Genomic DNA, 11,762 nt, shown 5'->3' on the forward strand with positions numbered 1-11,762 from the left:
TCCCTTAAAGTCTACTTTGGACTGTCCTACTTTATTATTATTATTTTATTATTATTATTTTTAAGTCTTAATCCGTGCTCTTTTTTAAAAATATGCATTTTTTTCCTTTTTTTTTTTTTTTTTTCCATTTCATTTGGGTTATTTCCTTTTTTTTTTTCTTCTTCTTCCTTTTTTTTTCTTCTTTTTTTTTTTTTTTTTTTCCTCCTTCCCCTCCCGCCCTCCCCCAACCAAAACACCCCAGCCCCATTTTCTCTCTCTTTCTTCCTCCCGCTCCGTCTCTGTCCCTCTCCGGCCACTCTCAGCTGGCCGGCGCCACCATGCCCAGCGGGTGCAGTGCGTCGCCATCCAGCACCCAGCTGCCGATGCGGTAGAGGAGCCGCGAGTACCAGTGCACGCCGGTGGTGGCAGTGGCGGTGACGGGGGCATCGCCGCCGGGGCAGATGGCAGCCAGCAGCCCCTGGAGCAAGCGGAAAGGCGCGAAGGCCCAGTGGGCCCAGCCGTGCTCCTCGATGACGGCGTAGCAGGAGGCCAGCACCCGGTTGATGAGGATGGTGCCCTGGGCGGTGAGCGGGGCGTAAGCCCCCGACGCCTCCTCCTTCAGCGTGACGCGGTGCACAGCCGCCGGCAGCAGCTGCCGCCCGCCCTCGCCCAGCACGTAGACGCGCTGGCCCGGCCTCACGCGGCTGGCATAGAGGGCATGGCCTCTGGCAGGCCCCAAAACCTGTGACTGGTTGTGCTGGGGGGCCACGAAGAGCAGGTGGGCTGCCGTCAGCAGCAGCCGGGCCCGTGGCTGCCGCGTCTCGATGACATAGAAGAGCTTGCGGGAGCCGTCCTCGCGGTCGAGGAAGGCGAGGAAGTCGCTGTAGAGCAGCCGGCCATCAGCGTCGGCCGCCAGCACACGGTCCCCGGGGCTCAGGTCCTTCACCAGCTTGGTGCCGCCGTGCTCCAGGTGCACCGTGGCCGAGCCAGGGAAGCAGCCCCCGGATTTGGCCGCCACCGAGTTTTCTGCACAAGGAGAGAGGCACAGCGGGGTTAGAGTGGGCACGGGTCCCACCCGTGGGTCCCACCCATGGGTTCCACCCACCCCAAACATCTCCAGAACCTCAGCCAGCCCCAGAAGTCCCCTTCCACCAGCACAATGCTACGGCCGTCCGGGTGGGCCTCCCTTTGGAGCCCGTCAGTCGCGTTCGCCTCCTTGGGCAAACTGGCCCAAACACCTTGGCTGAAAAAGCTGTTCCGGAATAAATATTGTTCCAGGAGGAGCTTTTCACGTGGGTGCTGTTTGCCCTGCACCTGACAGCTGCTGCCAGGTAACACATGGGCCTGCAAAGCAGAGCGGCTCTGCTGGAAGGAGGTCGCTCCTCCTCCAAGGGGGCTGTTCCCCATGCTCAGTGCCCTCGGGGAGCTCATACTAAACAGCCCATCTCCTAGGCAGAGAACACCACGGGGCAGGAAGGTGGCTTGGACTGGTTTGTGCTTTATTCCCATGGAAAGCAGCAGGGAGAGACCCCCCAGATTTGCTGAACCCTCCTCCTATGGCCGGCACACCTCATCGTTCTGCCACTAGACCACGCTGCCCCAGCTCTCTCTGCCTTCCCCCTCAGCACAGCAGTTTTTGGGGTCCACACTCCATCCCTGGTAACACCCCTGCCCTGCAGTCCCCAAGACTTCTGTTCACTCCTCTCCCCAAACAGAAGCCTCTCCCTCACCTTCCCACCCCACCAAAAGCAAGGTCCTGTCCTGGAGCAGTGGTTCCAGGGCATCCCCATGCCTACGCCCAACACAAGCACCTCCTTCACGTGCTCAGTTGTTGCTGGAACTGCTCAGAGGTAGAATTTTGACACTACTAGTTTTAGTTTTGACACTAAATGTCATAGCCACCACTGCTGATTTTGAGTGTTAGCAGGAGATATAACTGTAGGTTTAAACAAATCAGAAATAGCGACAAGGGTTTAAAGTGTCTCCCGCAAATTCCCTTATGAAAGTTTAGCTTTGTGTGGTATGGTTGGAAAGGACCATTCCCATTTTCCAGACTTAGCCTAGGGACTGAGGGGTCTCATTTTCTCTACATTGGGCTGTAGTCCATGGTATGTCACTGCAGCAAGTGCCTTTGCTACAGTCATCAACATTCCTGATCCTTCCCTTGCCTTCCCTTGGTTTCTCCCAGTTACTCACTACGCCAGTTCAGAGTCCTGGTAATTTATCTCCTAAAGGCAGTCAGATTTTATATTTTGCCTCTGTGGCTGGTGCTGAAGCTATTATGATTTAAATAAACACTTGGAGTGTCTCCTAATGACTTTCTCAGGAAGGACAGGAAGGGCGAAAATTAGAATGTTATTGATTTGCTAACGACTTTATCACTTCTCCTTCAGAAATGAAGCAGCGAGATCTCCAAGGCCTCTTCAGGGAGGACATGGCAACAAACAAGCTATGTGCTTTATGCTGAGTCCTCCACTAGCAAACTACACCTTCGTACAAGCCCGCAGCAAAGGTCTGGCTTGAGCTTTGTTTGCATATTCAGGGACTTGATGAATAGATCTAGTAGTGTAGCAGCTCTACAAACATGCCAGTGAATTGGCAGAGGTGTGAAAATCTGCTTCTTTGAGCAGCGCTTGTTTGGGTTCTCTAATTAAAATCCAATAAAGGATCAGCATTGTCATTCTGATTCATGTAATAAATGCAGACACTCTTGGAAGAGAGGACACTTCCATTTTTTTCCCAGCTTCTTCCCCCCCTTTTCTCCCCCTCCCTATTTGTTCAGGTGCAGAAACCCTATGTGCCAATTCACACACATACTCTCCAAAAAACCCAGGACCTTCCAAGCACTATTTGCACAGCAGAGCCACTTTTCCAAGGCACTCAAGATGTGTATTTGAATTTTAAATGTAGAAGCTTGCTCTAAATACTTGCTGTAGCGCATTATCAATGTCCTTTTTACCACCCCTGCCTCTCCCTCCTCTGTCCTGGTGACAATAATTCAGGCCTTGGGGGAACTCTTCTTTGCATTCCAGTCTCCGGGATCATACTTTTTGCAAACAGAGATCTAGATAAAGAATCTTCCTGCCTGCCATTATGGGGGTTTAATCTTCTCATAAGATGCTCTGTCATGAAACGAGGTTTCCACAGTGTGAAACCAGACCAAGCGGGTGGAATTCAAGCCTGCTCCCTCGCAACCCGCGTGGTACAGTCACACGACCCTGCCTGACACGCACTAAATGTTACCCCAAAGTCCGCGTGTGCGGAATCTCAATGAGCAGCTCGGGGTTGCTCCTCTCCTATGAAATATACATGGAGGTGGATTAGGGTGGCCGCCTGCAAGAAGGATTTTGTGCGCCACAATCAGACACCTTGAGCTATAAAGCCCATCCTCGCTATTGAAAGGGATGTTTCATACCACCACAACCCTGACGGCTTTGAGGGGACCCCTTTGGGCTAGAAAGGAGTGGGGAGATGAACAAAAGCAGTGTCAGGCTCTGGGGACAAAGCCCTTATGGGCCTGGAGAGGTCCCGCTTTGGTTTGGGCAGCTTCAGGCTGCACCGAGAGGATGAGCCCCACTTACAGACAGGTATGGTGAGGCCAGCCAGGTTTCCCTGACATGGGGGCTGCAGGTTTTAAGGTAAATGGATATATTTAGAGAAAGCCCATTATATTCATTTGCGCCCAAGTGTTTCTTGGCACTCGCAGCACTCTGTTGGGCCAGAGGATGCTGTCACAACGCGCTCCAGCTGCAGGAGGTGGCAACAGTGGCTGGCACTCACCAACCGGTTCGCCCAAATAAATAAAAGTAAATAAATAGATAAATAAAAAGGTGCCAAACTGCGCAGAGAAAATGCAACTCGGCGAGCTGGGGATTTCTTGCGAGCTGTTCCCGGGTTGAGACAGCGTGTGGCGTTGTAAGCACAGGGGAGGGAAAAAAAAAAAAAAAGATGTGTTTGTATCTGCATCTGGGAATTTCCTAGCGGCTACCGGCGAAGGCAGGGGACCACGTTATGTATTTATTTTCCTGGCCGGCTCTCGCTCCGAGATTAGCGATCGCGAGGAAGGCGTGCAGCCAGCGGGGCAGCTGGAGACGGCCACCGGGTGTTTGCGCCGAACGCGCTCTTTGGATGGGGAAAGCACAAAATCCCACGGTGGGAGGAGAAGGGTGTGTGGCTGCTCGTGGGAAGGCTGGCCAAACAAACAAGCGAAAGAAAACGCTGTCAAAAAGTGCTGCAGCTGGCTGGGCTTTTTTTTTTTTTTTTTTTTTTTTCCCCTTTCTATTATACCAGGGGGGCTCGGAGGCGGGAGCAGGCAGGTGCCGGCGCTCAGCCTCCGCTCCGCACCCCCGGAGGACCTCGACGGGGAGGGCAGCACTGATGGGGACGGGGAAATGGGGGGCCTGGAGGCACAGAGAAAGGTCCGGGGGTGTCCCCCCCACCTCTTACCTGCTTTGACGGAGCAGTGGATGTGCGCCTTGGACTCGTAGTACACCCAGTCGAAGCCGGCCTCGACGGCGAGGCGGGCCAGCATGCCGTACTTGCTGCGGTCCCGATCCGACGTGGTGATGTCCACGGCGCGCCCCTCGTAGTGCAGCGACTCCTCGGAGTGGTGGCCGTCCTCGTCCCAGCCCTCGGTCACCCGCAGCTTCACCCCGGGCCACTGGTTCATCACCGAGATCGCCAGGGCGTTCAGCTTGTCCTTGCAGCGCTGCGGGGACACGGGCACACAGGGAAAGGTTGAGGGGGCACTGTTGCAGCCAAGCCCGAACCCCCCCCCACCCCACCTCAAAAAAAAAACCCTCTTTGCATCCCAAGGCCACATCCTGCCCTCCCTCCCTAGCCAAAATCGGCTGCAGCCCCCCCCCAAAAAAGAAAAACACCGCAGGGCGGGCTGAGCATCTCCTCCCCCGCTACCAGGGAGACAGGTGAGGAAGAGGAGGGTGAGACTTGGGGGCACGGGAAGAAGAGGGGGTGAAAAGCCAGGAGCGGGGGCCGGGATGGAGCCGACCCCTCCCCGGCACCTGCCGGGGGCTCCCCCCGCCCCACGGCTGGCTCCGGGCCGTGGGTGCGTGTATTCAGAGCCACCCGCAGGGAGCAGATTCCTGCCGCCTAGTGCCCTGTCCCCTTCCCGAGTGCAAAGTTTCTGCCGAGAGCAAACACTCGCCATCTCGAAGTCCCCCCAGAACGTCTCCCCGGGTCTTTTCAGCTTAATTCTGTGTGGAAAGGGGTCTCAGTACACGTTAACAGTCATTATGCGTTGAAGGGAGACGTGCTTTTATTTATATATATATATTATTTTTATTTTTTTCTTTCTCTCCCTTCTGCCATCACTTGTTAGAGCCCCCAAAGCAGCATGGGCTGGGAGCCTTCACCCCACTTTAACACACATCCGAGCTCACCTCGAAATACGAGCAAACCCACGGCAGAAAGAAACCAGCTCACAGAGGGAAGATGGAAAGCAAGGGAGGGCCAAGCAGCGAAGTTAGGCGAGGCAGGGATGCTACGAGGGCTGCGAGAGCCTTTGTGTGGAAGGGAAAGGTTTCGGGCCCCGTGGGGAAGCACCGCAGGGTTTTTCCTTCGCCCCTCCTGAGCCGGAGCCTTTCCGGGGCTGCACCGTGCGTGGGGGACCCTGGGGGGCCGGGAGGTTTGGGGGTGGAAAAGGGTGGGGGAAGATGGGGAGGGGGAAGGGAGGGAGGTGATGCAGAGGTGGAGGGGGTGAGCTCTAAATGGGACCCTAAAAGTTAGGGGGATTCGTGTCTTGGCCAAGAGGGGGGACAGGGCAGCTCTCTGCAGGGGAAGGGGCTGGCAGCCCCAAGACACGGGAAATCAGCACCCAAAGCTCTGAAAAGCGCTCGGCTACAGGTACAACATCAGAAAAAAAAATATATCACGCGTGGCCAACTCCCCCCAACTCCTTCTCCTTTTTATTTGAGAGGAAAACAACCCACGGATGTCCCCGGCCTGGCCCCAGCAGCTCCCCCCGGGCTCCCGCAGCCCCCCCGGCCCGCCGAGCACCACAAAGGAGGCCGGGCCCGGCCATTATTCCGGCGACACTGCTTTTAGGGACGTGACAAGGTTGCTCAACAAGAAAGTTGCCGTGTGTATATATCACGGCCATAAAAAAAAAGAAAAAAAAAAAAGCCATGCCAGCAATACGCGTCTCCCGCCGAGATACCGAGCGCAATTGCTGCTTCACTTTGGACTCTCCGGCCTGGCTCTTGACGCAAAGAGCCGGGCGTTTGGGGATTTTCAACCCAATTCCCGGCAGCAAAGCCCAACAGGACGAGGAAGTTGAGTTGGACTTTCTTTTTTTACCCCCCTTATTTTTTTTTTTTTACCCCCCACCCTCGCACACCTGGAGGATGGCTGGGCTCCTCCGCTGGTTTATTTAGGGGCGAAGGACCCGGAGTCGGGAGGGATAAAGAGGCAGAAAGGAGCTCCTAAAGGACTTTTCCTCCCTTTCATACCGCCTGAGCTGGATTGTCGGAGTCAAAAGCCGTGAAGCCCAGACTATTTATTAATTCATTGGGTCGTGTGCCACAAATCAAGCCCAATTCTGTTCAGCCACCGTGAAGCTCAGCAGGGCTGCCTCCACTAACGCTTTGTGTGGAGGCAAAGTTGTTCAACAAGCCCTCTCCTGCCAGCTCCTAATCTCTTCACAAATGAATTGCTTGAAGGAAACACTTAACAGGTACCTGTCAGTGTAAACAACCTGGTGGGCTTCCTAAATGCCAAGTTGATCTCTAAATTCCTCACATCACGCACCGGTTGTGTGCCTGCATTACGCGAGATTGCGAGTTTATTTCATACAAATTCCAGCTTTATCATACTGCCCCGGCCTCCTTATCTCTTGGCCGGATCCAGCCAATGGCTGGGGTGGGGGGGAGGAAGGGGGAGCCTTCAGCAAACTGCTGTTGTCACCTGCAAAGTTGAGAACCTGACTTCCCAAGCTCTGTTTGCGTTTTTTTTTTTCCTTCCCTCCCCACCACCCCCCCTCCTCCGGAGTTAATATTAACCAGCGGCTAATGCATTCGGCAGCTATTCTCCAAGTTTAACGATTCTATTCGGGGAAGATCTCTCCATGCTTGAAGGGCTGGCCAAGCGGGCGGTGCAGGGCTGGGGTTTAACGAGAGGGAAAGGGGACACGGCACCTCGGGGGCTGTCCCCAGACCCCTCCCCCGTCCCTGCCAGCACCGTCTTGGGGACCCGGGGCCCGGCTGCGCCTCCGACCCTTCCGGGGTACCCCTATCCCTTCTCCCCCCTCCAGCCTCACCTCCCCAGCCCGCCTCCCCCTTTGTGTCTAAGGCACGGGCACTGAAGGAAAAAAAAAAAAAAAAAAAAGTATTTGTTTTCGTTTCGTTCGTCTGAGGGAAGTTGACAGAAGGTCAGGAGTTCAGCCGCTGCCAGCTAATGCAGCCGAGAGCGGCCAGCCGCGGAGCCGGGGAGAGCCGCGGGGCCGGGGTCAGCCCTGCTGCCCACCACCCCCCCCCGGCCCTATAACCCACCTTCCCGGCCCTATAGCTCACCTTCGCGGCCCTATAGCCCACTTTCCCGGCCCTACAGCCCCTACCCGGCTCCGCCACCCGCACACACGAACCGGCGCGGCCGCGCAGGGATGCACCGTGCCCCGGCGGGCGCCTGACTCCCGCGGAGCCTCCCTGCGGAGGGAAGGGGGAAAAGCCGAGGCGGCGCGATCGATGGGCGAGAGGAGTTCAGTGGAGCTGAAAATGCGGGAGATGCGCCCGCACGGCTCGCACAGGGGGGCGGAGGAGCGCGCAGCGGGGCGCGCAGCGCCGGGGAGGGGATGCTCCGCGCAGCGCCATGCGCGCAGCGAGCACCGGGATCCGCGCGGAGAGCACCGAGAGCCGAGCAGCGAGCACCGAGAGTCGTGCTCCCAGCTTCCAGCAGAGCACCCCGAGCCCTCAGCACCGCGCACCCCGAGCCCCCAGCACCGCGCACCCGGCTCCGCGCTCCTCCGCAGCCGCGCAGCGCAGCGCAGCGGGGCGGGCGGTGGCGCCGTGGCCGAGGCGCGCCGCCGCGCTCCCGGGGACCGGCCGATTTAAGGTGGTCGGCACGAGATGGTGCCCAGCGCCGCCGGTCCCTCGCCCCCCGGAGAGCCGGCAAACGTGCGGAAAATCAGGCCCGAGGAGCGGGGAGAGTTTGGGAAATTCCCCCCCCCCCCAGACCCCCCCGCCCCGGCACACACACACACACGCACACCCCCTCGCCGTCCACTCCCCGCCTAGTCCTTCCAGGCGAGTCCTGTTCCAGCGCTGAAGGTGGGGCTTAAATGTATTAATATTAAAAAAGCGCTGTTGACCTATATTTGGAGGAAACCCATTTCCAGTGCCTAGATTGCATGTAGTTTCAGAAACTCCGGGATTGGCAGAGCAATTGACTTCACCGAGCTCTCTGGTGAGCATGAATAATAATTATGAGGTGACTCTTTGAGAGGTTTTCTCTCTCTCTTTCTCTCTCTCTTTTTGCATAAAATGGTTCCGCAATCTGATTCCACCCGAGATCCAATATTTACCCAGTTGTAAACCTTGTGCCATCAGATTTTTTAAAACAGAAGGTGATGCAATGCTGATAAGTTGCAAGTCCCTCCCCTATGGAAGTACCAGAGCATTGGCGGCGAGCATCCTTAAAGAAATATCAATATATTTACGCTCTGATGGGCACAATTGCAAATGATGGTATTGCAATACGAGCTATATAATACGGAATCAGGAGAGGAATGGTCGATCCGGCTTCAGCTGCCTTTTGTGAGTGCACGACTGCATGCCTACTAAATTTAGAATACGCTCGCGAGGAAGAAAAAAAAAAGAAAGAAGAAGAAGAAAGATAAAATGAAATGAAAGAAAAAAAAAAAAAAGAAATAAATCAAATAAAAAGATCAAGTCAGCAGGCGCACCAACCGAGGACTACGCTTGTAATAATGAGTGAGTGGCCTGGCGGTCACTATACACTTGGGGTCCTCTGAGCTGTATGCAATTCGTTTGATCAAAGTGCATCCTTGGGGACAAATGCAAACAGCAATCGCTAAACCAAGTTACAGGGAACGCCATGGCACGGTAATGACTGTAAGTATCACACAGATCCCCCACCAAATATATCTAGCCAGCTCCAGCTCCAGCCCCTGCTAACTTGTCCTGGATAGATGGGGTTTACATTCAATGGGGGAAACTAGCCGAGTTTGGAGGGGCGGGGGGAGGAGGGGGAGAGGGAAAGGGGGGGCTTTCAAAAATACTAAGACAGATGCGTCCTTTAGGATTGCTCAGAGAGGTTAACAAACACAAATACAGGTATCTCTGTGGCTCTACCTGAGTCATCAGTCTGTCAGCTCCCGTGTTCTCTTCATCCTTAAAAATAATGTCAGGGTTGTAATTTGGGGTTAGTTCTTTAAATCTCTCGGAGTTTCTTGTGATCTTCCCTTCATATCTTCCACTGGCCCCTAGGGTCTTCTCTGCCACATTGGGAATAAACTGCTTATAGGCTAAAGGGGTCAGCTTTTTGGGGTGTCTCCTTTTTCCAATGCCCCTGCCTGGTCCACAAGTCAGCCCAGAGGAGACTAAAAGAGCGCAGATGAAGCCCACCAAGAGAATTCTTGTCAACAGCAGCATTTCGTCCATTGAATCCAATTACTTCAAAGCTCTCTGTGCCTATCCCTGGCTGTCTCTCTAGAGCTCTCTCTCCTCCTATGTCCTTGTCTGCTTTCTGAATCGTATACTATCCACCGATCCCTAGCAAGACAGGTGCTGGAATGGCAGGCTTTAGGTCGCTGATAACGGAACACATCGGAGTTTGGTCGGGAGACAGCAAGCGAGAGACAAAAAGGGTCTGATTTTAATGGTAGCAAAGCAAGACGCTTGTGAGAGGAGTCTGCCTTTAGTTCTATATTATAGCTGCCAGGGCCGAGAGCTGATTGGCCAAGGCGAGACAAGCTTGTCTTCTGATGTTTTAACCCTCAAAAAGGCAACAAATTCTTGAAAGATTTTTTTTTTTTTCCTTTTACCTGAAGGGCTTGGAGCTGAAAGGGGTGGAGATTGCGCTTTCTTGGGATAACATCAATTACACGCTGTTTTTTTTTTTTTTTTTTTTTTTTCTTAAAAAAAAAAAAAACTTTCTTGGCAGAATGGTACATTTGTCAGCAAGAGGAACAGATGCCTCTGTGAAATAAAAAAATAATAAAGAAATAAATAAGATTAGCGAGCTGCCTCGGTGCAAGGCAAGTTTCTAAGGGCAGTTGCAGGGAAATAAAATGCCGAATTATCGGGGAACAGTGCAAATAGAAACGTACTGGGGAACTAATAAAGCCCAGGGGAGGCATAATGCCATTTAGGGGTGATCCCACCTAAGTGGCTTTGTAACAGGTTTCTGCCCCCTGCAAAGAGACGTTGCTCTCCCTCATAAAGCCACGCATTTTTAAAACACACTCCCCTTTTAGCTGATAAATGGCTACTTTGGGGGGAGAAACAAGCCAGTCTGATAGGAGACGGCAGCTTTGTGAAGTTGGCGTGTCTGACTTTGTATTCCACAACTGCAAAGTGGAGGGACCCAAGAAGCATTTTCTTCAAAGACCAGAGCTACCACCCGGTTTAAAATAAGGTAGTACCTTGGGAAGTGCAGGAAAAGTCAGCTGATTAAAAATAGATGGTCTCCTGAGCACGCTGGGGCTGTATTCTTTGTTTCTTTGCTCGAAGTCGAAGAGGAGCGTTTTAGACTCCTACACCTCCTCGCGGGGTGTCATTAAGTTTTTAAGAAAAGCGTAGTGTTGAAAGCATCCGCAAACACAATTAACAGAGATCGATCCAAGCAAAGTGAATGGAAAGGGGATAAGTTTAATGTTAAATTAATTGTTATCTCATGCAGCGTGGCAAGTGATGTCTTTATCCCGATCTCCAAAAGCTACTAATCAGACAAAGGTGTTGAAAGACGAACAAAATTGCAGAGATGGGGCTGATAGAGCAGGTTAGACAGAAAAGCAGAGTCCCTTATGAACAAACACTTCTGTTCCTGTAAAGGGCTCATTTGCCTTTGCTCCAAAGGACATACAATTTATAGAAACTCCAAGTTTTTAAAGAGTTCTTAAAATTACCAAGATGACATGCTGAAGTAATTCAAAGTCCACTCTTTCAGAAAAAAAAAAATAAAAAATCTACTTTATTTAAGGAAAAAAAAATGCAGCTCTTTGGGGCAAGCAATTATATGGGAGTTTTCCGGTCTGTGATATAGAGCTGAGTCGTAATCAACTTAAACCACGTGCAAATGGACTTTAAAATTAGTTTTTAAGAAGTACAAAAAAGTTGTATATCCGCAAACTGCAACGAGCAGGACAACACGGACTTTCAAGGGACAAAGTGATCTTTTTACGTAAACTTCAGGAAAAAGCCGAAAGAAGTGGTCTGAAACTCTCAAAGCGACTCTGACTGGTGCTCTTCCCCCTTGTGCAGCGTATTCTTTTCTTCTGTTATTTATGCTTCTTTGTAGAGCTTGAGTGAATCATTGATTTATCATTCCCAACTTTAAACTTGGTCGTTTTAACTTGGGAATGGGTAAAAGTTAGAAAGCCAGTAGCTTGTCTTCTAGGTTTTTATCAACCAGCTGAGCTGCAGAAACAAGTTGTATAACAGCTAAATACCTGCTTCATGCTATTAAAAAACAAACTGAAGTTTTATCTCCCCGTCTGCGTGCATGTGAGAAGACAGATACAAGGAATATATAATTTATACAAAAGAGGGTATGTTCTTTTGATGTGGTTGCTTAAACAGCATGACTTGATA

The 11,762-nt window shown here is 52.5% G+C and overlaps 1 protein-coding gene across 1 annotated transcript; it reads right to left on the minus strand.

Moving 5' to 3' along the window:
- Positions 1-298: 298 nt before the first annotated feature.
- Positions 299-9,611, minus strand: SHH (sonic hedgehog signaling molecule; the record flags this gene model as incomplete). The annotated part of the gene is made up of 3 exons (XM_084281364.1): positions 299-1,005; positions 4,426-4,687; positions 9,303-9,611. The coding sequence occupies 3 exons, from the start codon at positions 9,609-9,611 to the stop codon at positions 299-301; spliced, it is 1,278 nt and encodes a 425-aa protein (XP_084137490.1).
- Between the last annotated feature and the right edge of the window lie 2,151 nt (positions 9,612-11,762).

The sequence above is a fragment of the Netta rufina genome (assembly GCF_964035555.1).
Source record: "Netta rufina genome assembly, chromosome: 2".
Classification (NCBI taxonomy): Eukaryota; Metazoa; Chordata; class Aves; order Anseriformes; family Anatidae; genus Netta; species Netta rufina.